Raw genomic sequence first — 27,476 nt, forward strand, 5'->3', positions numbered from 1 at the left:
AGGGTCTGATTTCATAATTTAACATATAAATCTCTCCCCTGGCTTATTGAGCACTTTTTTGGCACTTAGACTCACAGAACAATGTCCTGTATGAATTTCTCCATGGGAGAGAACCACCTTCAGCCAACAGGTGAGCAGAACCCCAAAACATCTACTTCTCATGATCTCCCAACCTATTTATTGTCACACCTTGTTCTTCTGCTATTCCTTGAAGCATTTACCTGCAGTGTATGACCATGGGGCCTTTAGTCTTGGCTGATTTCTGCCTGACCATCTGTACAAACTGCAGGATGCTCTCGGCAGCGTTGGTGGTGGGCACGCCGTGGTCTGGCCAGGCAGTGAAGTTAAAATGCATCACGTCCTGCACCTCATCAGCCTGGTGGGACAAGCAGAACAGCAGCATGTCATTACACTCAATCACACTGAGGGCTTCTTTGTCATTTTTTGTTTTTCTTTTTTTGCCCACATACAGCCTGAAAGACTGAAGCCAATCAAAAAAAATTGGCAAAGAACAAACAAACTAGTTAATTACAAAGTGGGGGGATATCAAGCCATCATTATCAAAACAACATGAATTTCCTGTTTCTGGGTTTGGGATTTGCTTTTTGCTTTGGTCCCTGTAGTAGTTCCATCTTATTTTTCTTTTAAATCAAGAACTGTTGCATTTTTCAACTCTGGGTTTTTTCCCCTTTTTATTCCATTCCTGCTCCTTTCTCATTTTGCCATAGATAAAGAACAACACTGTTGGTAAACAGTCAAACCTGGACTCTTGCGAGATTTTCTTTTCAAGTTTTAAAGAAAAAACCAAAAGGACAAAAAAACCCCAAAACCCAAAAAAACCGAAAAAAAACCCAAACAAAACAAACAACAATCCAAAGGGAAGAAATACCCATTACCAGAGGAAACATTTAGGAAAAAAGCTCATTATAAAAAACCCCACATTTACAGTGCTAAAAATTCTAGTGGCTTTAGATGAAATAAGATCCTCAACACAAGACATAAGGTCCTGGGTGAGTGGTGAATTGCCAGTGCACAGCTTTTTCCACATTCCTTCCTTATCCCTAAACTTTCCTTCATGAGATGGTGCTGGCAATGAGCTGATGCAGGAAACAAAGGTGGGAGGAAAGTCTGGGGAGCTTTAATTTGGACACCACATACTCTCACTTTTGTTTAAATATTTTATAGGTAGATATGATTATTGCAGAATTGCCCTTTTGAGAATTATTTTCAATTCTTCCATTGGTATTTTCAAGTTTTGAATAATTTATAGCAAAAAGGTGTGCCTGAGATATAGAAAGGAAGAAATTCACACATTTGTTGTCAGTAATTATTGGTACCACAAAAGTATCCAGACCTCTGGTACTACTTTTGTTTCAGCCTTGCGTTTTGCTGAGAAATGCAGAGATGACAATTTTAGGGGAAAGTTTTGTGATTTCATCATTTGCCTGTGTGAAGTGAGGGTAAGGACATAGATCTCTATTAGGTGTTTCCTGCTGAATGCCAGAAATGGACAAGAGTTAGAGAAAAGGCTGGGCTGCAATCACTCCTTTGGCAGAGGGTTTCACTCACGTAGCTGATTCGGAAGCTGCGGTACACCCAGTCCGTGTGCTCCTCCTCACTCAGCATCTCCACTGTGATATCCCCATAAGCAACAGGATCTTCTGTGAAAGGCCAGTAGTGGTCACATTTCACCTGAAATGTGGGGAAATCCAGGCATTTTTGTATTTATATGAAGATACACATATGGAAAGAAGCACACACAAAAGGAGGCAAAACCTCAGGTTTAGCAATGCCTACAGCACTGTTCACTTGCTGCTGCAAAAAGAGGAAATTTATCCTGCAATGACTTCCAGTCTGACCATTCCCATTTAATTGTGGCCATCAGCTGTTTATCAGTTTTCAGAAGGGCAGCTTTAGTGCAGTGAAGAATAGACAAAGAGGGCCTTTTATTATTCTTCCTGCTATAATAGGTCTAAATGGAGCAAAACACTGGGAAAGAGAATGTCCATATAAACCCCCCAAATTATATTCCAAATGTTTTTATTATGATATCAAAGGAAAATGTAAAGATAGAACTTGTATTTTATAATTATTTAAAAATAAGAGTGCAGAATCACAGAAGGCCTGAGGTTGGAAGGGACCCCTGGAAGTCATCCTGTTCAAGCCCCTCCTCTCTCAAGCAGTGTCACCTAGAGCCAGCTCTAGACCATGTCCAGGTGACTTTGGAATATCTCCAAGGATGGAGATGCCACAAGCTCTGGGAACCCTGTCCCAGTGCTCAGTCCCCCTCACAGTAAATAAATGTTTCCTGACCTCAGAAGGAATTTAATGTGTTTTTTTAATTTGTGCACATCACCTCTTGACCTGTCACTGGGCAAGTCACCACTAAGAGTCCCTTGTCTCCATTCCCTCCCATCAAGTATTGTACACAGTGACAAGACCCCTGGAGCTTCCTCTTCTCCAGGATGAAGAGTCCCAGCTCTCTCAGTATCTCATGTAAGAGGAGAGGCTCCATAATAAGGTCAGAGGAGGTAAAAGGGCAGAAAAGGTTGAAGAACATCAGGGGTCGTCAAAGAAGTTCAAAGAGGGTGGAGGAAGGTTAAAGAAAGTCAGGGAAAGTCAACATCAAAGCAGGTCAGGGAAGGTCAAGGAAAGGTCAAGGTTCAAGAGAAGGTCAGAGAAAGACAAAGTCAGAAAAAGTCAGAGAAGGTCAAGGAAAATCAGGGAAGGTTGAAAAAGGTCAGGGAAAGTCAAAGAATGTCAAAGAAGTTCAGGAAAAGTCAAAGCAGGTCAAAGAAGATCAAAGAAGGTCAGAAAAGGTGAGAAGGGGACAAAGAAGATCAGGATAGGTCAGAGAAAGTTGAAGAAGGTCAGGAAAAGTCAATGAAGGTGCAGCAAGTCAGGGAAGGTCCAAGAAGGTCGATAAAGGACAAAGAAGTTCAAGAAAGGTCAAAAGAGGTCAAAGGAGATCAGGGAACATCAGGGAATGTCGAAGAAGGTCCTGAAGTGGGAAGATAGATGCCATTCCAGGGCTGGTTGTGATGCTGCCTTATGATCAGAAACAATGGAAAGACATTGACTCAGCATAAAAAAAGCTCTTTTTCAGAGTGATTTCTTTAACACCGCACACAAGACTTTGTTACATACCCGTCTTTTCTCATTGCACTGAGTGAGCATAACGATAATTTGTGATTTTTGCTGGAGAACCATCTTCCAAAAATCATTCCTAGTTTCTGGCAGTGGTCCTTGGGTAGCAATGTATTCCTGGGGTGAATTATAACCCTAAAAGACAAAGACATAAGTCCTGCTTACTAATATGCTTCAGAATATTAGTACTTTTCATTTTTTTAGCTTGCCCAAGTTCAATTTGTACTTCTAAAAGTGATTTTTAATATAAAGAAATTATTTTTTTGTATTTATTTTGTGATGACAGCTTTTGCTAGATTTTGATGCTCCCAAGGTATAAGCAATCTAAAATGTAAGAGATTAAGCTGTTACCACAGGAGCCATTTGTCCAGAGAGCAAAACAGGCAACATGAAAAAAAGCAGGTAATAAGAACCCTAAGAGAAAGTTGCAGCTTGTTCCAGATTATGTAATTTTAGGGTTTGTTTAGTTATAGGCACAAAACCAGTTACAGACACCCAGTCTGCCCATCCCAAGCAGTGTCTGTGGTGATTTTTAGTCACCGGTGTCAATGGAACAGGATTATAGACATGTGTTTATGTCACGAGGCCTTAAATTAATAAAATATTAATTAGATTTCTGATTAAAATAATAGAGAAGATGATGAGTCAATGCCTTAACAGATGCTAAGATGCTTCATTTGCATGTATTCCCTTTACCTATCAACATGATTTTAGTTGGAAAAATTCCTTTCTCCTCTCCAAAATCAAAAGACTGTTATTAGGACTATAATGAAAGACCACAGAATGACCCTTTTGGCATCTCCTATAACCATATTTGCTGAGATTGTATAATCAAAACTGCATTTGGAAAGTAACTTTATATTCCTAGCAAGAGCAAAAAATACATCCAAAACACAGCATGATCCCATGCAAATTGGGCAATATCTGTGCCACCACTGTACATGGATCATAAAATTATTTGTGATTTGGGAGCACTTTCCACAAATGCCTTCCTCCAGACATCTCTGCAAACGAGCTCAATCCTAGTTTTTTTTGCACTACACAGAATTTGCTGCCTGTTCTGCATGGGCTGTGTCTGACCCAAGTGACAAATCCCTGTTAGCACAGGGGTAGATCACCCCTGGTTTCTGTGTTTGGAGGCAGTGGAACACTGATTATCAGAAAAAGAACAGCATTACCATCATGTGTTTATCCCAGTTTCCATGGTCAGCACTGTGCTAGAAGCAGAACTAAAGATATGCAAAGCAGAACTGAACATCTGAGAGGGGCTGCTGCTTAAGATCCTGTTATCCACTACCCCCTGTGACAGAAGTTTCCTGTGCTCTGCATCCTAGGAGGTTTTTTGTTCCTGATTTTTGCAGTGTGAGTGCCCAGGTTCATGTCCTGGACACAGAGAAGCCAAGCACAGACACTTGGCTCAACACCGCACACTTGGGCAATGCCAAAGTGACAGAGAAGTGGCTCCAGTGACTCATCCAAGGGCTCCTCCTTTCTCCATAACGCTGGCTCAGCTCTCTCCAGCACAGCCACGGTCAGCTCTAGCTACAGCCAGACTGCAAAAATGCTCATTTCTCTGTGAAAGGTCTCTTCCTAAAGGGCTGCAGTGGTTCCCTGCCTCCTCTCCACGCAGAGCAGCCCAGGGAATTCCTGCTCTCCAGCCCTCACTGAGCCACAGCACAGAGGTACCAGAGGGGCAAACCCTTGTGCCATGGCAGGGATAAGCCTGAGTGACTGCACAAGCTCAGGGGAGAGTGGAGAGAGCTGATGAGCTTTCAGCCAACCCCCAGTGTCAAAATATTTGCCTACAGCTCTGTGTACACTGTAATTATCCTGGAACCGTGGGTGCTACCCCTGGTAAGTGGCTGCTCTCTGCCAGGTGGAGGGAGGAGCAGGGGAAGCACCAGGGAGGAGGCAGAAAGCAGAAGTTATCTCCACACACCATCTGGGCTGTGTGCATTTTGTGCATTTGGAGCGTCTGCCTCAGCCCTTTTCTTCCATGTGCAGTAGAAATCTAGAAAAATTCCTCACAGAGATTCACAGCTACTGCAGCAAAATTTGCCAAAACCCTTCCCCTACACCCCTTTTTTTTTTTTTTTTTTTTCTTTTGGTGCCTGTTCCCTGTAGGCAAAATATTTGGAAGCTGAAGGAGATGCTGAGAACATGACTGAGCTTCCAGGAAATGCTGTGCTATTTTCAAGGGGCCCAGCTGTGCCTGGTGTGCAGGACACTGAGCTCTGTACTCACAGGGATGTAGTTGGCATTGATGTAGTCAGAGCCCTCCTCTTCATTCATTGAGACTAAGCGGACACGACTGAAATCATCTGTAAAAGGAAACAGAAATTAGGAAAAAAATCACCTCTCAAATATGGCACTCATCTCCAACTAGGCAAAATTTAAATTAGTCCTATAGGAATGGCCAAAAATAATCTATTAAAAAATAGAAAATTCTTGTATTGACTAAGAGAGCTATGTTTGCTTCAGCAAACATGGACACAGCATCACTAGTGTTCTGCAAACAACCCCTCCAAGTGCTGTCTCTTTGGGCTCCCTTAGGCTTCATTAAAATCATAAGAGAAATACAGTAACACTACTCAGCAGCATAAAAAACCTTGTGTTTCTCACCTCCAAGCTCTTGCCATGATAAACATTTCCAGGAAGCTACATCTATTCAAAGCTAACATAAAAACATCCCTGGTTCTGTGTGAGAGCAGGATTGTAGAACAGGCTTTTATGAGCCTTAGAAAAATCTCCTGATTCTCCAATTTTCTTATTGGAGCTCTTCTTTCCCTCTCCAGGGATTTCAGCAGGATTTAGTGTGTTGTACTTACATGGCAGGATATTTGTGTAGCGATTCTTGCAGCGATTCATGGGGAGATCAGCAGCAAAGTGGGGGATGTCCAGCCCAATCAGCTTTAGCTCCTGAGACAACAGAAAGGAAAATGCCAAAGTCAGCCTCAAAACCACTCAGAGAATAACCCCTCGTGATCACTTGCGGCAGGTAGCAGACAGAAAACGCTCATAAATCACTTTATAAGTTGACAGCAGGATGACAGATTGCCTTTCTTTGATGAGTTGGGCTCCAAGCAGCTGGAGAGCAGTGCTGGGGGGATTTCTCCTCCTGATGTTGCCAACCCACTGCTGCCATCCCAAAGCTGGGACTCAGCATTGCTCCTCTCTACCCACACTGGCTGTCAAACCAAAAATCCTGCCAAACCAGGGGCTGGCTAAGTTATTTCTGTGGTGGTCATCTGCCCCCCTTACAGAGGCTTCTTGAAATCCTCAAGTGGCTTTTAGTCCTGGGGAAAAGCTTGGAAGATCTTTTTAGTCATCATCTTCAGTAGTCACATGTAATACATGGTGAATCAGGGGAATTTGCTGTCAAGAAGGAATCATGGAAACACCCTGAGAGTCCTCCCCACTGCTTTCCATATTAAATCTTTGAGAAACAGCCCCAGGATAGGGATGGGGTTTAGTTTTATACTACTAAACTGACTTTAAATTTTGAGTAATTAAGACACTGCACCTGAACTTGTCATAGAGAAATCTCCTTGCTCTTATAGAGATTTCTGATGCCACTTCCTGATTTCAGTGCTTCCTCTCAAATTAAGGACATTAAACAAATAAAATAAAGCCATTAAAATCCAAAATTCAATTCAGGTTGCCAGCATGCCATAAACTTAAAGCAAGTGTGTTTTTTCTGACAGTTAACTCAGATTGAATGTGAGAAGCCACTCCAATCAGCTCAATAAATGCAGGATTTAACAACACCAAGCTCCACTTCTAAATTCTGCAGAGGAGGAAGTGAAGCTGGCCCACCCAGCAACAGCTCAGATCAACCAACACAGAGCACACAGGAGCACACCATGCAGCCTTAACATCTTGAAAAAGCTGCTCTGGGCAAGTAGCAGAGGGCAGAATCCTCAGAGATTTACCTCAAATTGCAGAGAAAATTTATAATCTGAGTCTTTGGCCATATCCTTGATGTATCCATCAAAATCATCCAGCTGGACAGGGCTTTAAAAGAAAAATACAGAGAAATTAGGTTAAAAACAAATCTGATTTTTGTAGCACTTTTCATTTCTTTCCCCCAGAATACTTTCAAGTCATAAATATCTATTTGCAGCTGTTAATGCTAGAGAGAAATAAGGACAAACCTTGTGATTCAGGGCCACAAAATGTATTACATTTTTTGTATTACATTTTGGATGCCACTGCCCTGACTGCTTTCTCTGCTGGCTTTGACAACTACACACATTTGTAATTATGAGTCCAACCCTCTTCCCAGAGAGATGGTGGCTAAAAAAAGGTGGTCTATAACTACACAAAACCATGGAGAGCTTCAGTAAGTAGGAATTTGCCTTGATTTAATGTCTCCCCTCTTTCCACACTTTTTTTTTCCAGGTGAGATCTATCTGTTAGTCAGGCACAGCCCCTGAACATAACACAGAAATAATTAGGCTGATGCTGTGAGTAACAAAACACAGGTAAACAGCTCCCCTCACCTAATTATCATACTCTAATTTACAAGCTACTGGAGCATGTACACAGTAATCTTCTCATTTACTTGGAGGCAATATGCCCAAAGGAACCTGTCTTATCACCACTTAATTACTCCTGTTTACCCGCTAGCATTAATGATCTGATGTTCTAGCAACAACTGTAATGAGAGTCCCATGTCAACAGGGAAATGTCACTGCAAACAAATGCATCCCAGATTTTTCACCATTTGCAGTTTTTAACTAAGGATAAGCTCTGCTGAAATCACTAAGTTGGATAATTGATCTTTTCCCTGCTGACTAATTTTGTATGTTTTACTACAATCTGTTGAGCAGAATTGCTTTTGTCCAATTTGTGTTTGTTTTCTGCTCTCAGGTATCTCCCTTGGGATATGTCTATCAAGAAGTTTTCTGTATTTGTAAATGAAATACCACTATGCCATATACTCCATAATGCCTATTTAGTCTAAGACTTATTCCTTCAAATATCAAAGAAGTTACATACTTGGTCAGCTTTCTCTTCTTTAATCCATTTTTACTCCTGGAAAAAAAAAAAAAAAAGGAAGTGTTTTTAATTCATACTTGTGAATTAAGCAGTTCATTAAACACTTGTACAACATTTATTCAAAGACAGCACTGATTTTAAAATGTGTATTTTTTCATCATACTTGGGAGGAGACTGGGGACAATAACTTAAAATAATTTTAAGCTGATAGCAAGATTTCTGTTGAGTCCAGTGGGATGCACATCCCATTCTGTGGCTCTGAGAATGACCTGCCATTGGAAAGGAAAATCTGTGCCCAGAAAAAGGCATGGGTCCCCTACAAATCCTGACCCATTGGCTCTGGGTGGGCTGGGGCTGAGTCCCCAGGATCTGAGCCTAGCTATGCTTGGAAAATTGGATGTCAACACTGGAGAGCACCTGGGAATGAGAAGCATCTGTGGGGTAAAGGGACAAGAATACCACTGGCAAATTCAGGAAAAGGTGAAGGAAAAAAGAAAGGGCCTGTCTCATAACCTGCTTATGATGATACATGAAGACAATGGCAAATATCCTACTGACCTCAGCGGGACTCAAGCTTAAACCTTCGATCATTTAATTGACTTTAAACAGCTGGAGATAATTGTGCCAGTCATGTTCAACAATGATTTATGGCTGATGTAATTCACTAGCCACAGTTGTGAGTAGGTTTCTGAGTATGCTAAGCAGTAAAACCCAAAGGATTGGACTTAAGCACTGCCCTACACCAGCTACCATGGGGTGGATTTTTGGAGGGGGGTGTGTGTTCATTTTGTTGTTGCCAAAAAGAAGTTAAGCAACAATAAAATTAAATAGACAAAGCAAGCAGCCTGGAAGTACTTGGCTAGAGGTCTAAAAACACTGATCTTCATTCAATCATCCACAGAACTCAAATAGATTCTTGCTCACTCAGAAGGAATTTTAGTAGTGTCAGTTTTTAATTCCTGAGCATTAAACAATATCAGTTCTTTTTTCACATTATAAGGATGCTATTTTTAATTTCATGGTGATATGAAAATTATGTCTAGATCATTTTGTTCACTGCTTCAATTAGTAAATTAAAGGACAAGACTTTTAAATTCTAAATAATGAAATTATACAGAGTATATTTATTTTTCTACCTTGTTAAGTTTAGAAGCTACATTAAAAACAAATAAAGAGCTACTTTCCAAAATTAAATTTTACAAAATATTCAGTTTCTGGAGCAGCCACAACCTGTAGTGATTTTGTTATTGTGTCAAAGTACATTTCCATTTAGATGAGGAGCTTTGCCTGCAGAATTAGCAAGAGCTATGGCAATACCAGCTTTGTATTAATGTGGAGATTAAATATTATAAACCTCTTCAGCCTATCATGTTATCTTTACATTCATATGTACTGAACACCTAAACTAGTAGTATTTATTTTCCATCTTCAAAGATTTTTTTTCCAGTGAACTCTTAACATTAATTCCACTAAATTATTCAACACACCTCTATCCCCTGTGACTATTGCAAACCTTTTAATGTCAGGCACATAAGAATTAATTTGAAAATAAAAAAAAATAGCTAAATGCTCTTTATTATGGGAATGCTTCTAAGAACGCTTCTCCAAGGAACACTTCAAGAGGCAATAAAACAAATGATTGACAAACATTTCTCAGCAAGACTTTTGTGTGCTTTGATAGTCTCAAGAGGCCTTTGTTTCTTAGCACTGCAATTGTTTCCTGAATGTTCATAAATGTTTTAAACCAGCTTATGTGCAAAACAAAAACATTTGAAACGTTAGCTGGTGTTTCATCTGTTATTCCATTTAGTCTACATATTAAAGTACAAAGAGAGGGATTAATCTCATCTCATTCCATTTCAGCTCCTGTAAACTTAATCATCTAGACTGAAACAGGTAGATTGATTGAAGGGGAAACCTCTGAAGAAAGATAGGCATCTGGAGAGGTGAATGAATGAATAATAAAAGAAAAAAGGCGGTGGGACAAAAGATGATAACATTTCTGCAGCAGTGCCATTCACAGTGGCCGCTCCGGGCTTTCTGACCAACTAAGAGAGCTCAGTGTGACTTCCAAAATAATCACCTGCTTGCCTGACCTGATGCCTCAGGTTTTAGCTCTTATGTTTTTCAGATTCTGTGCTACTTTAGTATGCAGTTCTGAGCTTCAAATTATGGGATGCTGAGCTCTGTGCACAGAGCAGGGAGACAAAACAATTCCTGCTCCAGCTGGGCACCAAGGACAAATGATCCAAATCTCAGCCCCAAGAGCACAAACACCGTGGGCTGGAGAGAGAAAAACAAGCAGGGTGGGACTGCATGGGCTAAAGCTGGGATGGGACAATGAACTGCAAGATGCAAATGGAGCAGAACTGATCCCAGGGACAGACCCTGGGAGCGCTCGTGCATTTTGGGGGCATTTTGGTTCATCTTGGGTGCAGCCCTGGCTGGGCTCTTGTGCTGCCCAAGGTGCATCCATGGAGGAAATCCTTTGAATAAATCCCTGCTTTATTCTTTAGCTCTGTCCAGCCTCTGCTCTAGGGCAGCCTGCACAAGGCATCAGACCCTCCACCTCTGCAGCTTGAGAGTTAGCTGAGTTTACACCACACGAGCTCCAAGAATATAATATAACATAACATAATATATAATAACCTTGGAGAGGTAGGGAATACCCTCACGTGGCTCCTCAGTAAGGTGTGTGTGGAGAACAGACTTTTGCTTTCCTGACAGAAGAAATGGACCTTTCTTTACTTACATTTCAAGGCCCACTGAAAATTTGGATGGGTTTTTCTACAGACCCACTCAAGGAAAATCAATCTCAAAATTCCCTCTGCTGAAGATGTTGATGTCTGCCTACCAGGGCTTTGGTGCCTCATGGTAAGACCAGAAAAATGCTAGGGAAATAAAATCTTATCCTCAGGACCACCTTTTTTGTAAAACCCTAAAACTTGGACCCGAGAGCATCAGGAACTTAAGTTTCTTAAGTTTATATTAATTAAGCAATTTTGGGTCATAGTCAATTATAATTATTTGTTAAATGGTTTGTAAAACAATTCTGGTTCTAAGAAGAGGAATGGCTTTGTTAGGTATTTTCAAGAAAACAATCAGGTGTTTACTAAGTCCTTTTAAATTATTTACAGACTAAATATTAAATATACCCACATACACAATGAGACGTGCACACAGGGAACCTATTTTTACTCTTTGGGACTTCTAGTTGTATTCATTCTCAGCTTTTTTCAAAAACAAAACTTTTACTGACATCAGGAGGGCATAAGAGCACCTCTAAAAAACAAATATATTTGACATCACACACCAAACAGGTGGGGCACAGTCAAGCAGTTTTAGTAATAGAACAGCAGCAGCAGAAGTCAGTGCCAGGCAATGAACATGTAAATAACCAGGACAGAAGAAGCCAGGACTTATCACGAAGCAGCAAAAATTGCAAAGACAGCAATGAGATGGATATGATGACCACTGTCAGATTAGCTTTTTAATACCAAAATGGGTTGGAGAATAAGCAGACAAACCGATGAAGCAGGGTAGCAAATACTTTGATACCCACATCCTCGCCAGTCCATGTTCCAGTGCAAAATTTTATCTCCAAAAGATTTGACCCATTTGAGAACAAAGGTACCACACATTTTTCATGTCATAGAAATTCACATTGCTTACACATTGCATATGGAAAAACAAGTAAATCACTTACCAAGGATTAACATAAAATGCCAAAAGATAATCAGTCCAAAGGCATGAGGGTAGCAGAGTTAGGAAAGCAAATACACTTCTACGCCTGTGAGCATTAATAAATAACATACATAAAGATGAAAAAGTGAGGAGAGTTAGTAAGACAAACAGAAATCAGGAGATCAGCAAATTCTATTTTAAAAATCAACTAAACTCATCAATCCTACTTCTTACTTACTTCCTAAAAAATTATTAGCATCCCTAGAATTTTTCCTCCTCAACCTGAAGGACTTTCAGCTCCAACACAAAATTCTATGTGGTTAAAATAATTATGTCTTATCATATTGATTCAGGGCTGCTATTCCTAATTTTCAGAGAGTAAAGTGGGTAGGAAAACATCATTAACAGATTTCCAGCCATTGCATTGGTAGTATTAAGCCTACTTTCAATGTTTTGAGATATTCAGTACTGATATGATTTGTTTTTATCACATACTTTATCTCCCATGTTTGTTCCTGCAAGTGATCCTGTGGATAGCAGATCTATATCAGAGATAAATTCAGATACTTCCAACATCTCTTAATACCCTCTATTGAGTCAGATTTCTCAAGGCATCCCTATAATACTTTGCAGAGTACTTTAAATTATTTCCTATGTTTTCATCTAAACATTTCTTGAACAGTTCTTCTAATTCTGCTTTCTATGAATAACTATCTACAGCAGATTTTACTATGGCTAAAGGAAATATGAGTACAAAATCATTCTAAACTTCTGTACTTGCAAGCTGTTTACCAGGTTCTGTATGCATTAATTCAGGAAACCCTGTTCTATCTATTGGTGAAATGGGCTTCAGGTATTTTGCAAATAAGAAAAACTCATAGAACTTAAAAAAACTTGACTCCAGTAAAAGGTTTGGTTTTTTTTTTTTTAGTCAAGTACACCCTTCATGGTGTTTTTTCCCCATCAGAAAATCTGTTGCCTTAAAAGTGATACCACCCTTCTGCAGCTGTTCTAAAGAGGAAACACAAAGTTAAATTTCCTTGTTCAGTACCCTTGGCTCTTATGAAGTTGGTAGACACTCTGTTTTCCCTGATAAATAAGTCATGTCAAATTGAATCATCTCTAATCTCAATCTTCCAGCCAGTGAGGAAATCTTCTGCCCATGCAGTGAAAACTCCAAGTTATGCCTTAATGAGTTTTGCTGCTGCAGAGGAAATGGGCAGTGCAGTTTCTGCAGGGCACCTGCCCCAGGCTTTGTAGGATTTGTGTGGCTCAGCCAGAGGCAGGAGCCCTTCCTGGTCAATCATGCACCACAACAACTGCAGAATCAGACTGTGGCATTCACATCCTCTGAACAGAGAGAGAGATAATTCTCTCTCCCAGTTTTTTTCCTGGAGAAGCACAGAGAGAAGAAGAGAAAACAATTCTTATCTCTACTTGCTGCTCCTGTTCTTTTTGCACATGTAGAATGTGTTAGGAAGATTTTGTGCCTGAAGGGATTTGGCAATTGGATTGTAGTGATGGTTATTTATATTAATTAACCAATCACTCAAAGCTGTGTCCTGACTCTCAGGAGACAGTCAAGAATTTTCTTTACTATGTAATTTAGTATAGTATAGTATAATGTAATATAATATAGTTTTAATAAAGCATTTTTCCAGAATTCTGAGTCAATAGAGTCAGATGCCAATCATTCACTGTGTTGGGGTCACCCTGATTTGATATTAGACCCTTAAGGCTTATTTGTTGTTTGAGTTTCTATGGGGCTGGACTGAGGATGAAATTTGGTTTTCCATGTACAGATCTCTGGTGCCACAGAGGTTTCCATTAGGCTCTGGAGAGAGAAGTGATGATGTTGCTGGAATACTTCTCCTTCCTTTGAGTAACTCCACATAAGGCTTTTACTTCCTCTTGCCTGCAGAGGCAGAGGAATTATTCAAGCCTGGGTTTATTTTATTGCCAATCCTCACAAGAATTTTCCACACTTTATCAAATCACTGGCTAACATACTGGCAAACTGATTTATATTCACAAACTAGGAGCTCTGACAGCTAAAGCAATTTGTTTTATTCAACATATGAAAAATGTGTAATTGCCTAATAAATACAATACTGTTTTTTTCTGCAATCATGTAGTCCTTCACATCCTGCTCAGGCATACGGAACAACTTAATTAAAAGGAGGAGATGCAGAGATTGCTGAAACCCTGAAAAGTCAGCTGAGCTTCCCTTAGGAATTAGTGGATATGCCCATGGCTCCCTGACTGGACCCCTGGGATGAGCCAATCCTTCTCTCTGTTTTTAGGGCTGCATTTCCCACCTGGCTGCCTTCATGGATTGTGAATCTGCTCTTGACATTAGACAACAGAGGCACACAAAACAACTCTCAGAGAAATAAGGACTGTAAGATAAGGACACACTGCCTTCAATTACAAAAAGTTTGTGGAGATATTGAGCAGGAATGCTTTCCTCAGTTTATATTTTATAACTTAATTTATGTATACATATATGCATATACACACACACACACATATATATATATGCTAAATCAAGCAAGAACCCTCACTTTCACATCCAAACCTATTAATTCCCTTCCCATTAAAAAAGAAAAAAGAGCCTTTTATGGTTTTATTAACATCTGTTGCTAGTTCAGTAATTTCATTCAAGCTTGGCTATTTAATTAACATGAGTGTTTGATCTTCTGACTTTTTTTGCCATTAATATAGCCCAAGCAAGAGAAGCTGAGGGATGGTTTCATTTGTACTGCACACAGCTGGCTGCTATTAAAGCTAAACCAAGCAAGTGAAGCTTGTTTAATATCCAGTTAATTAGCAGCACAGTGAGATATTGACAAGATTTGCTGGGCTTGTTAGTTCAGTTTGCAGCTTATTAGCAAAAGGCTTGTGGTGGTGCAGTGTCAATCCAGTTAATCCCAGCCTGGCTGGCAGGCTGTGTCCTGTGAGGTCATGGAAAGCAGTTCCCTGTGCACCAACTTTTCTTTCCAACTTCTCAGCTGTCAGCAGAGCTGACCATGGGTGTAAAGGCACGTTTTTTCTCCTGATCTACTGGAATGGGGCTGATGTCATCCTTTTAAGTGTCTGTGCTTGGACTTGCCTTGGAAGAGAAGAGGTTTTTGCAGAGCTTGCTAACAACAGAACAGAAAACCTTGGCTCTGTCATTACCATTTATTTGATTATCAAAATAGGGATGATTATGAAAATAGGGGTGGCAGATTCACACTGCCATTCAGGTGGTTCTCAGAGCCTTTTACTTCTATAAAAGCTAATCTTACAGATTTTCTTTGTTCAAATACTTCTCTTCAGCTGATGGTGACAGAGATGATTTACAGTCCATATCAGTGCCTGCAATTCTTGCAGGTGATTTTCTAGACTAGCAAGATATATTTAGGTGGGTTTCTTTGTTGTTTTTTTCCAAGCACTGAACATTAAGCTACAGTATATATTTGAGTTGGCTTGTCCTCGTCTTGTAACATAAGGAAATATTTATTAAAGGCACTGTACGAAGACAATTGGTAATTAGTTATCTACAAATAAGCTTACTCCTGGATGCAAATACATGGAAGTGCTAATGAATTTATATATCAAGTTTCTACAGTAGTGTTATTTTAGGAAATAGGTCTGTAAGGGAAAGGGAAAAAAAATCCTCCCCAAACACATCTATGCAACTCGGCTGACATACAGATACATCATTGCCTACTAAAAATAGCAGGTGACAGAATGCATGTCTTCAGTGATCATTCAAGAAATAAAATACTTTCAAGGGATAAAATACAAAATTAACAAGCTAGCAGTTTTATCCTAAAGAGGGACAGCAATGACATAAAAAATAAGCACTATAGGATTACAGATAACATTTGCCAAAAAACAGAGATGGGGAAGAAAACATAATCTTTGCTTCAAACACTCACCAGTTATAGGGGAGCTTTCCATCTCTCTCCAAAGATGCAAAATTCACAAAGGTCCCAGCCCCACACTCCCTGTTCCAGGAAGACCATTAGGGAAAAAGTTACTATTTTTGGATTCACAACACTTGCAAAGAACTTGATTTAACAGAGATTTAACTCTTGGAGTTGCAGGGAAGTGCTGAACACTCACATCTGTGACTAGGTCTGAGATAATCTGTAATGAGCATAACTAGAACCCCTTAATGTGATTGTCTAAAACAAATAAATGTTTAACACCATCTGAGATCAAATTGCCTCAAAATGCTTCAAAAGAATGAAATTCTCAAATAGACCTTATCTTCTGTCCAGATTTGTGCTTTCCATAGCATGGCACTGGCCTCAGTGCACAGGTTCAATATTTACCTTTCTATACTAAATAGTCATTGTTCCTACTCTAAGGAGAAGTTGTTTAATTTTATCCTTTTATAGGATAATTATAGGTAATTTTGAGTCATGAAAATAGCTGTAGGGAAAAGAAAAAAAAATCCTGAATAACATTCTAGTAGTGTTTTTATCACAAGCCCATTATTTTCAGCTATGAATTATAAACTAACTCGATTATTTTCTTGATTTAAGCAAACAATTGCTTGCAGCTTCTTTCTGGATTTATTTTTTTAAAATTTCCTTCTGGGGTGTTTATCTTCTGTGGCTAGAAGCAGTGATGAAGAGAAAAAGCTTTGGGCTGGCTGCTCAGTAATTAAATAGAAAAGAATTAATTTAGCTGGGAATTTCAGAGCAAATTACATGCAAAAGGAACAAACTATATAATGTTTTCTTAAAAAGATAACTTGAAACATATGTGTGATGTGGTCATCTATTGCATGGAATGCATAGACAAGACACAACACACAAAATGCAGCATCTACTAGGTAGTTAAGCACAAGATTTTTTACATAAGTTTTTTTTACATGAAATAATTTCCTTTCTTGACACAGTACAGTAAATTAATATAAAATATATTATATAGATTATAAAAGGACAAAGACTCTGTGGCACCTTCAAAACTAGCAGGTAAACCAATTTTATAAATATATATATATATATATATACACACATAGAATATATAGGGTTTGGGGAAACTTCCACAGCTCAGAAGAGGCCAGAACAACCCCCTTTAGAGTGAACTGTTATCTTACTGCAGGTAAGATTGCCTTGAAAAGGAAATTGAATTTCAATATTCAGGAACAGATGATTGGTGCAGACTGGCACATGGTGAGAGAGAGACCTTCTAGAAAATGTTATCTTTTGGTATGGAAAAAAATCTCCTGTTCCAAACCATATCAAAGACTTGCAAAGAACCTTGAGGTCCTGCTCATGCCCATTTGCCTCAGATCCTAATTATCATTAATGTCCCTGACACAACCCTTTTGTAATATGGGATTGCACTTATGGACTCAATCCTGCATAGCTCAAAAATAAGACAAATCTTGAGTCTTGTCAGTCAGGTCAGGAGTGAAAATAGATACAAGGAGAGGATGTTTTCAACAGCAGCAAAACAACTCTTTTGGAGATACCTTGTTCACAAGCACCTCAAGCAGCACCCACACAAAAGCATTCTCAGCTGAAACTATTGTCATTATTGTCATGATGTTACTGAGTGTCTGGTTAGAGTTTTTCTTTGGGTTTTTTGGGTTTTTTTGTTTGGTTTGGTTTTGGGGTTGTTTGGTGGTTATTTGGTTTTGGGGTTTTTTTTTGGTTGGGTTTTTCTTGGGATTTTTTAGTTTTTTGGCTTTTTTTTGGGTTTTTGTTTTTGGTGGTTTTTTTTGTAATTAGCATAAATCTGGACTTACCTTGCCATTTGTAGGTGTTTTCTCCTGAGGACAACAAGAGTGACCAGCAGCAGCCCAATCAGGAGGATGCTGAGGATGGCCAGCACAGAGATTACCACGACATTGGGGTTCATCTCAGTGACTGTACATACAGAAAATTGCTCTCAGTTATTCAGTTCAGAAGCATTGACATTTTTCCCTGGTTTTGTTTTTCACTGAGTTTTGATAATACTATTTTCTTAAACTTATCTCAAAGAACCTGGAGTGTTAGAGAGAAAAATCTACCACAGGAGATAAGGGGAGAGTTTGAGTAGCTATTGCTCTTAGAAAATTTCTTTGGGGAAATGCCTTCACCCTGGCATTTTTGTTAAACTTTAACATGTTCTGATTTATTATTTTTTTCCTCTTCAGCTGACATTTATAACACAAGGGAAAATGGTGAATGTAATGCAAAATACAGATATTCATCATCATCTATGTCTCCAAAGCACATTTCCACTCTGAAGTTGTTCTTCAACAATAATCAATGCTTTTTCTGACCCAGAAGCAAAATAATAAACTGAGAATTTGCAACATACTGGGTGGAAATTGCTTAATTATTCTGGAAAATGACATGCCCAGGGATCCTCCCTCAGGAGCCTTTTGGCTGTGACTGCTAAGGATCCTGCAGAGACCTTTCTTCTCTCTTGCTTCTTTACTGAATGCAGGAAGCTTGAACAGCTTATGAATGTGATTTTCCTCTCATTTGGGCTTGGCTGAGAAAACATTTTTCTCCATAAATATCATCAAGCAGTTGATGTTAGTACTGACACCACAGACTCCATCCCTGATTTCTAAAACCCAGTCCAGAACTGAGCCCCTAGTTTATATTTTCCAAGTGGGGCCTTTTCTAAGGGCTTCCCAAAGCTTCTCCCCCATCCCATCAACACCTGGCACCCTTTTGATGACACAAACAACCCCTGGGGCCAGCATTAAAAAGCAAGGGGAAATGTGGTATTCACACTCTCTGAAAAATCCCTTTGCCCAGGGTTTTTCTCCTGGGAAGCTAAGAAGCCTCAGAGAAAAATGAAAAAAAAATTATCTCATTTGCTTCTCCTCTGTTTTGCTCATGTGGAATGTGTTTGGAGATTGTTTCATTGGTTTCATGTGAATTGTTTTGATTCTTTGGCCAATCAGTGCCGAGCTGTGTCGGGGCTCTGAAGAGAGTCAGAAGTTTTCATTATTATCTTTTTAGCCTTCTGTCTGTATCCTTTCTGTATTCTTTAGTACAGTTTAGTATGGCATTCTTTAATATAATATAATATCATAAAATAATAAATTAGCCTTCTGAGAACATGGAGTCAGATTCATCATTCCTTCCTTTATCTGGGGGAATGCAAATACAACAGGGGAACAGATGTAGCTGGATGAGGAAGAAGAAGAAAGCAGGGAAGTGCTGCTTACCCATGGTGGAAACTGCAATGAAGGTGGGGATGCTGGGGCTGTTGTGGCTGAAGGTGGTCACGCTGCAGTTGTAGGAAGTGGCAGGGGTCAGGCTGGAAATGGTCACAACGTGTGAGGAGACAGTGACAGGTTCCTGCAGACACAAGGAAAATCACACAGGAGTTTGTCTCTCCCATAAATGCCAGAGCACAAATCAGTGTTTCGTGTATCTGACAGGTAAAGCCAGATCTGGTGGAAGAAATCAGAGCTTTGAAACACAGCAAAGGGAACCAGGGACTGCCCTTGACAGCAGGCAGATAGCCTGGCAGAAAAGGGGAGGAACAGGGGTGAATGCAGCTGCAAGAACACCCCAGAGCACTCCAGGGACCTCAGAGCCTTTTGGGGAGAAGGACACGTGCCCAGAGTGGGTTAATCAGGCATATGAGTGGTAGGGGAAAGCACCGAGACGTCCAGGACATCCCAGAGGTGGAGACAGCTCCTGAGTTCTGGTTTCTAAGCCACACAGGTAGGAGGAAAACCAAGTTATTTTTATTCAAAGAACAACCAAGGCAGTCACAGCCTCTGCCATGACTGAAATCACAATTCTGGTTTGAATGCATGCAATCTCTGCCTCTGAGGCACTTCCTCTGGGTGTGGAGACCTGTGAGCACTTTTGAGTAGCCAAGGTATAAAATAAGGCTAGAGCAAAGTCTTTGGTAATAATTATAATCAAACACCCTACACCTCAGTTTTTCTAGCTGGCAGAAACTACATAACACATTTATACAATGTGTTAATTACTATGACCCTTGTGAACCCTTTTGTGGACTTTAAATGCTGATAGAGCAAGAGAAAACAAATACAGCAAGAACAAAACATGAGTTAAAGAAAGAGTTCCTTAAGGCCCTCTGTTTTCTGGACTGTCCAGCAGAACCATGGGTGGGTAACACTTGTAAAAACAGGGACACTGAGCCAGTGGTTTAGAAGGGAGAGAAGGAGAAGTTTTATGAATGAACCCCCTCCAGATGGGGAATGCAAGGTGCTATAACAGGTCCCAAGCACTGGATATTTCCAAGAGCTTGTTGTAGCCATGGCTAATCCTAAACTCCTATTGCAGAGCAATTCTGAGGTACATTGTGCAGATGAAATTACATGAGTGTAAAAGGAGGAGACTTTTATTGCCTGAGCTGAAAGGAGGAGCCACACTTTGGCAATTGGACTTGGTTGCATGTTTCCATTTTCCCCTCTGGGAAATTTAAATTAGTCAACTCAAGTCCAAGATGTTCGAAATCAGAAAGCTGCTGCTTTTCATTTCACTGATTTAAAGATGTAGGGAAGGGACAAAAATGCTCATGTAACTAGCATGGAAAATCACAAAGAATTTTCACCAGCCTACTTGGAAAGCATCCCTTTTTACAGTTCAGAAAGGAGCCCTTCCCAGTTTTTCATGGAGACAGAAAAGAGAGTGATGAATCTAATGAGGAGTGAGCTGACAATCTCTGCATTATCCAGTGCCAGATGTTCCTGTCAACAATGAGACACCCACTGAAGCATCTGCCAGATGAAGCAGTCTTTTCCTCATGTTCTTAAAACAGATCTGCTCTGAACTGAAGTTGCAAATCCTCTGGTACTTTCCTTGCCTGATCCCATCACTATTTTGAATCTCTGGTAAGTGATGATAATGACTTTACTGCCACCGTCATATTTTCTGAAAAATCTCTTTGCTCAGGATTTTCTCCTGAGAAGCTGAGAAGTCTCAGACAAAAAGGAAAACAATATTATCTCATTTGCTTCTCCTGTGTTTGGATGCTTTGGAATGTGTTTGGACATTGTTTCATTGGTTTCATGTGAATTCTTTTCACTCAATGGCCAACTGGGGCCAAGCTGTGTTGGGACTCTGGAAGGAGTCACAAGTTTTCATTATTTTTTAGCTTTCTGTAAGTATCCTTTCTGTATTCTTCAGTATAGTTTACTGTAGTATTCTTTAATATAATATTGTATCTTAAAATAATAAATCAGCCTTGTGAGAACATGGAGTCAGATTCATCATTCCTCCCTTCATCTGGGAACACAAATACGAGACTTCAGGACTTTGCTATTTAGCATGAAAAAGCAGAAATCTAGAGGTGGAATCTAAATGATCCAAAAGATTAAAGTGCATATAAGCATTTTTTCTTCCTCTAGTCATTGTCTGTCTCAATTTTAAAGAATATTAAATAATTCAGGCTGATCTTCCATAGGATTTAAGAGTGTACAGGTCTTTTCCATGTGTTAATCAGTAGTTTAAGTAGGTAATTTTTCACTTCTTTCTCAATGATTCCCCATTATGTGTCACAGTGCACGTGAGAATAATGTTTTGTGGCATGTAATCACAGTGATTCATTATACCATCAGCTCAAGCACAAAGTAAACCTCACATGATGCACAGCATTGAATGCCAAGGAATTAAAACTACTACTGCTCTCTGTATTTCACTGAACAGCATTACCCATTTAAATACTTTATATTTAAATTGGCTGCTGAGCACAGGTACCTGACTGGACAGAGAGAAAAGGAGGTTCATATGTGAGGCTCAGGAGGGGGGTCTTGAAGAATATACCCTGAGGTGAAAATAATTTAAAATGCATGAGGAGCAGCCACATTTGCATAAAGGTACTCTTGGAATAGCAAGGAAGCTCTGTGAACTTCAGTTAACACATCTCAAAACCAGGAATAAAGTATTCCAGAAATAATTACATAATGTATCAGAAATCTTATGGCATTTAATATGTCTATTTTCCCCATTCCTTATGAAGCTACCTGACCAATTTTCCCTTCTTGTTCATTGGCATTCCCTTAGTTTTGTGGCCTTAGTTTTGTTAGGTTTCCCTTAGTTTTGTTAGGTTTTGCACAGTGCATCAGAGCCATTTCCACATGAAGCCAATTCCACTGGCACTGTTGGATGCACGCAATTTCTCTCCAACCAGTCACATAACCTCATCAATAAGACAGAGGCCAACCTTCATGTTGCAAAAACAATGAAAATATTTTAGTATTTGAAGCATAGCTTTAGTAGTTTAACTTTTAAAAGTTTAATTCTGGGATGAAGAGTGGACACCAAAGAAGAGACATGTACCTGGGCTTTTGTTTCCTGGCCAGATCCAGCCTGCTGGCAGTAAACTTCAAAGAAATCAGCTACTCCTTCTTCCACCCACAGCAGAGTCACAGAGGTCTGAGTCTTGTTGACAGCAAACAGTGATTTTGGAGGGGCTGGTTCTGGTGTAAGAGAAAAATCTCCTTTCATTAAGCTTATCTTAAAGTTTCCAGACAACTGAGAAAAATGAAAAAATTGAAAGCAATGCCTGATGCCCTGCTATCTTTCATTTCCTTCAGATAAAGTCTACCAATGTAAATCCTCTCATGGTGACAAACTACCCCTGTAAAATGGGAAGATGATGAAGTGTGTTGGTTTTTCTTCTCTATTTAAACTGTTCTCTATTTGTACAGATGGATAATTACTTCACTTCCCTTTTCAGCAGAGGCCTTGTTTGAGGATGATCTGTGGATTCTATTAATAGAACAATGTTAGCAGGAACTCTTTCAGAGAAGATCACTGTCCACCTGTTAGCAACACATTTGGCCTGAGAAGGCTTTTCTTCACATGGCCTGACCAGGAGATTATAAAGAAGCACCTTCCCACAAGCAAAGGCTGCCTAGGTTCCTTTAATTGCAGCAGAGAAAATATTTAGCAAATTACCAGTGTAAAAAAAAAAAACAACAAACATGTAGGGTTATTTTTTTGTTCAGCTTTTTTTGTTTGTTTTTTGGGGTGTTTTTGGTTTTTTAGGTGTTTGTTTTTTGGGTTTTTTTTGTTTGGTTGGTTGGTTTTTGTTTGTTTGTTTTTGGTGGGGTTTTTTGGGTATTTTTTCCCTCTGGCTATCATTTAAGGGCTACTGGATCTGTGTTGACTTCCATGAGTTTTGTAAGAATGCAGAGGTCCAGATCTCCAGAGGTCCTCAATGAATTACTTTGATTTTAATTCCTTTTGTGCTGGATGAAGTGAGAATAGGCAAACAAATACAAGAGTCTCTCGAGCAGGGGACAACCCTATAGCAAGAGTGATAGATGGAGGGCCTCCTGGCATTAGAAATATTGTGAAACATGGATGGGGGTCTGCACTCCCCTGTCCCCATGTCCAGTGGCCTTGGCTGCTGCCTCCAGGGCCACCTCCCTGCCCATGGACCCCTGTGGAGGTCACCCCTCACTGTACCCACACCCAAACCAACCTGGGGAATGGAAAGCACAGAACAGTAGGGAAAATCTTGAGGACCAGGAGAGGAGCAAACAGCTTAAGCATAGTGCTAATATACTCATTAGTGCTAATATACTCATATATTTAAACACCAATGCTTAATCCTGATATTCATCCTGATGGCTTCAGGAATGGGATACTGGAAATCCCTAGTTTTCCACACCTCAGGCCTCCTGGGCTCTTCTACTTTGCCTTCAGAGACTGTAAAATTTGTGCTGTACATTTCTGAGTTGTTCTGCACAGCTTTCAGATCTCCTATTCTGTGGATGTTTAATTAAAGCTGTAATTCTCAAACAATGACCCAATTTTGGGATTCTGACACACTGCATACAATGATGCACAAGAACATTCTGGGTTGATTCTTTTTCCTTTCACAAATAATTTGTTATCCTCATTCTGTGAGATGCTGTCACAGGAACCTTGGCACAAGGGACTTGCTCAAGTAGTTATAGACATTTTGGAGACTTATCTGATCCTGAAACAATCAGATCTGTGTTCTGGGGTTGGAGTCTGCCCAAGCCATATTGGCATTATGGAAAGAGTTGGACATTCACGTGTGTCACGGGGCTTGCAGTGCACATATTGTCCCAGAGCTACACAGGAAAGTGTCCCTCTCCCATAATTGCACACATATATCTGCTCTTGGACTCAGAAACACATTCCATCCCTCACTCCAGGTAAAAAAAAATGGCCTCAATTAAAATACGAGTTTTGCATTTGGGCAGCGTCCCAGGCAAATCCTCCTTTTGCTTCCAGCAAATGGCTTGATTTTTCTGCAGGTGGAAAGCTGCCAGGATGAAGCAAACATCGAGGAGGGAAGAACATTTGGCAGGAATGCTTAAGTGACTGCCAAGTGCTGAGTCGTCTATCACTTAGAGTCAGTTTCCACTACTGCTAATTACAACTCCCATTGCTCCCTTCAGAAAGAGAAAGAGGGAAAACCTCTGGCAAAATATCCTCACTTTTGTCTATTCAAAGTTCAAACATCATAAAGGGGAAAAAAAAATCAAACTCAATCCAACAAAAAAACACCCACACTCAAAAATCTAGAAGGGATTAACTGAAATGGAATTCATTCCACATTCTCTTTGTTGACACTGAAGGGCAAAATTCCCACCCAATTTCAGTAAGAGTGCCCATCCACAAGGAAAGAAGAGGAAGATACAACTGTGCTGCAGGGTGTCCAATATGAATAAGGCTTGTGGATCTGTCTGAAAGATAAAGCTAGCTGGTGTCTTGAAAATACCACCCTAAAACATTTGGACAGTGGTAGCAGGGGGAAATACTCACCCCACACATTGACCCACTCAGTGGGTGAACAAATACACACAGGTGACTGCACAGGCACGAGGCATGGGGAAAACAGTGGATGTGGTTTGCACAGGGAAAACAAAACTCATGGAATTTGCCTACTTCTTTCAAATATTGCCTTTGGTAAGAAGAGCTGCAAGAACTTCAGATTGTTGTGTCTCTGTGTTTGCCTCAGCACTGTGAGTAAGAATTCTGAGAAACATAAATGGAAGATGGCTGGTTTTTAGACCTCTAATCCCATTAGAAATTATACAGTCCCTTAAATTTGCTTCTCTTGCAGTGACTCATAAAAGGATTATTATTCATGTAGAGAAGATAATCCTCTCTGAAATTACAAACTCTTCCTTACCCACCTTCTCAGCAGAGGTAACACCTGTAAAAACAGTTTGGAAATTGGCACACTTGGAAATTTCAGTGTTTTAGGTAGCTAGGGCTCAACAACTCCACATATATTCAAAAGAGAACAAAAATTTCTTAAGGTACAATGGTGTAGTGTCCAGTCTTCCTCTCACATAAACAAACATATTAGGTAGAAAGTTATATTTGAAACTCTTATATTAAGGATCAAACTCTCAGATTAAGGATCAAACTCTCAAGTTTTCTTTTGTTTCTATGAGTATATTACATATATTTCTCTTAAAATGAAGCTGGCTTCCACATTCACAAATCTGACTATTTTTATAAAGAGTGCTATCATTAATTAGTATTTAAGGGTAAGTTTTTGGTGTTGAAAGACTGCAGATGTCCAGGGAGAGAGGAGGGGAGACAGGAAAGCAGACCAAGTGGCAGAGAGGTGTAGAAATAGGCTTGTCAGAAACAGAAAGGTAGAAAGGAAGGTTCTGCTTTTTATTGAAAAGTTCATCTGTGAAGCCTGAGTTGCCATCCTCAAACCCTACATGTGTTCAAGACCTTAGGCAAGCACCTATGAAGCTGACTTGTTCTCTCAGCAAGGCACTAAGTGATTTCCACTCTCCTACTTCCACTTAAAGTCAAATTCTGCCACTCTTGCTCCTCTTGAGCAAAACCATTCTAGGAGATTAGCTTCACACACAGGCATGAGACAATCTTCACAGCAAGGTGAGGTGAAAATTACAGCTTTGCAAAAGAAATGGTCTCAGAGGTACAGAATTGAAATAAGGAAGGTGCTGCCAGAGTCACTTTACAGTCAAACGAGTGGGGTGAGTTAATAATGTACCAACAAGCACTTCTTACCCAATTTCACAAGTTGGGGCATGGAAGTATTGCTGCCTCTTTCAGTACAAGCAGTCACTGACAGGTTGTAAATGTCCCCTGGAGGCAAGCTCAGCACTGCAGTCATCACATTGCGCGTTACCTGGACAATCAAGAGACTCCAGCTTAAACACAGCACAAACCACACAACTCTCTTGTAAAATTGACCTGGTCACTCAAAATACTACAGAGAAATTCCTGTGCACCACAGCAGATGTCTTCTGTGTGCTCCAGACTGGTGACTGTCACTACGGGGCACCAAATAACACGGCACGCACACGCAGCTCTCTCAAGGTAAAAAGAGAACTTTTAATTTCTGACTCCAACATTTATGGATGTCCAAAAGTGACAATGGATTGGAGTATGACAGTGCCACCTCTCCAATGACACTGGATAAACCAACAGTCTATCAGATTTCTCCTCCTCCATGAAAGAATGCAAAACAATAAGTTATTTACATGAAGTGTGTGAAAAAGTTCGTTACAAGAATGTAAACATCAGAAGGCTTAGAAAAACTTAAAAAATCAGGGTGACAGGTGACATCAACCAGTTCCCACTGATATCAACCACAAAACCAGATTAGCACAATGCAAAAAATAAGACAGTTTTAGGCTGCACTTTCTATGTAACCAGTGGAAATGTAAGGAAAAAAGAAATTCTCCCTCACACCACTGAGAGCATCTAGAGTTCTCCAGTTGTGCAAAATGCTAAACAAGCCATGGACTTGAGTCCATTGCAATTTTAGAGGAATTTAAATCAGGTCAGACACCTCAAAGAAGAGCACAGAGGCCATGTGTAGGCAAGCCTTTATGCATCCTACAGACCTGAAAATTAAATCCATCTGGGCAAGGCTAACACCTCTTGGAGACCTGTTAACTTGACAAGAGGTCTCAGGGTCTGACTTCAATCATCTGCAAGTCTGAAACCAGATCCTAAACTGAGCTGAGTCTCAAGAGACTGAGAATAACTTCTTCCTTTTATTTTTGGGTAATCTTCCCATTTCTCCAGAGTCATGGAGAAGGATGCAGAACTCAGAACTGTTTTCAGCCCACTTCTGGACTATCTATAAAGGGCCCATTCAGGAATCTCATGCTGGTTTCCAAAGTCACTTAATTTTCAGGCTGAAGCTTTCAGATGGAAGAGAAACTGACATTTCTGAATAAAAACTGATAGGGTTTTGCACATAATTTTCATCACTTCTCTAAAATCTGACCAACTTCTGTGGAGACTCGGGAAACACACAGGGAGCAGGAAGAAAAAGTCAGCATCATCTGACAGTGTTACCTATTTATTTCAATAATGCCACAAGAAAAACAACCATATTAGCAATCATAATAAAATCATATTATGATCTTACAATATAGTATGAGTTTTAAAGGAAACAGTTCCTGGAAGTGACTAACAGAGCTTGGGGGAATAGGTGCCCTGATGCCTGCAAGCAGGTACCCATATTTATCCATATGAACAGAACCATACAAGTTAGCTATAAACAGGTAAGTTTTTGCAGGATTTTCGTAAAGAATACCCTCTAGGTTCCCTTGTCTTACAAGGAATATAAAGACAAACATTTGTAAAGACATCACTAAAGCTTTAAAGTTTTATTTATAGATATTCTATATTGTGGATACCCTCTACTTTTAATATCTTGTTTAATCTAAA

General features: G+C 39.9%; 1 protein-coding gene across 2 annotated transcripts in view; it reads right to left on the reverse strand.

The window, feature by feature from the left end:
• Positions 1-27,476, reverse strand: part of PTPRO (protein tyrosine phosphatase receptor type O) — a 147,943-nt gene that overhangs the window by 7,084 nt on the left and 113,383 nt on the right. Inside the window, exons 12-24 of one of the 2 annotated variants that reach the window (XM_071422114.1) lie at positions 25,800-25,920; positions 22,101-22,240; positions 19,007-19,139; positions 17,585-17,705; positions 15,759-15,827; positions 11,855-11,938; positions 8,149-8,184; positions 7,080-7,161; positions 5,976-6,066; positions 5,392-5,468; positions 3,148-3,282; positions 1,570-1,692; positions 222-376 (exon numbers count right to left, since the gene is read on the reverse strand). In XM_071422114.1, the coding sequence (XP_071278215.1) occupies positions 222-376; positions 1,570-1,692; positions 3,148-3,282; positions 5,392-5,468; positions 5,976-6,066; positions 7,080-7,161; positions 8,149-8,184; positions 11,855-11,938; positions 15,759-15,827; positions 17,585-17,705; positions 19,007-19,139; positions 22,101-22,240; positions 25,800-25,920 (1,367 nt within the window). The remainder of the gene's footprint in view (positions 1-221; positions 377-1,569; positions 1,693-3,147; positions 3,283-5,391; positions 5,469-5,975; positions 6,067-7,079; positions 7,162-8,148; positions 8,185-11,854; positions 11,939-15,758; positions 15,828-17,584; positions 17,706-19,006; positions 19,140-22,100; positions 22,241-25,799; positions 25,921-27,476) is intronic. The other variant, XM_071422115.1, reaches the window with a different exon arrangement.

Source organism: Agelaius tricolor, unplaced genomic scaffold (genome assembly GCF_023055355.1).
Source record: "Agelaius tricolor isolate 1412-34295 unplaced genomic scaffold, bAgeTri1.0.p SCAF_3, whole genome shotgun sequence".
Classification (NCBI taxonomy): Eukaryota; Metazoa; Chordata; class Aves; order Passeriformes; family Icteridae; genus Agelaius; species Agelaius tricolor.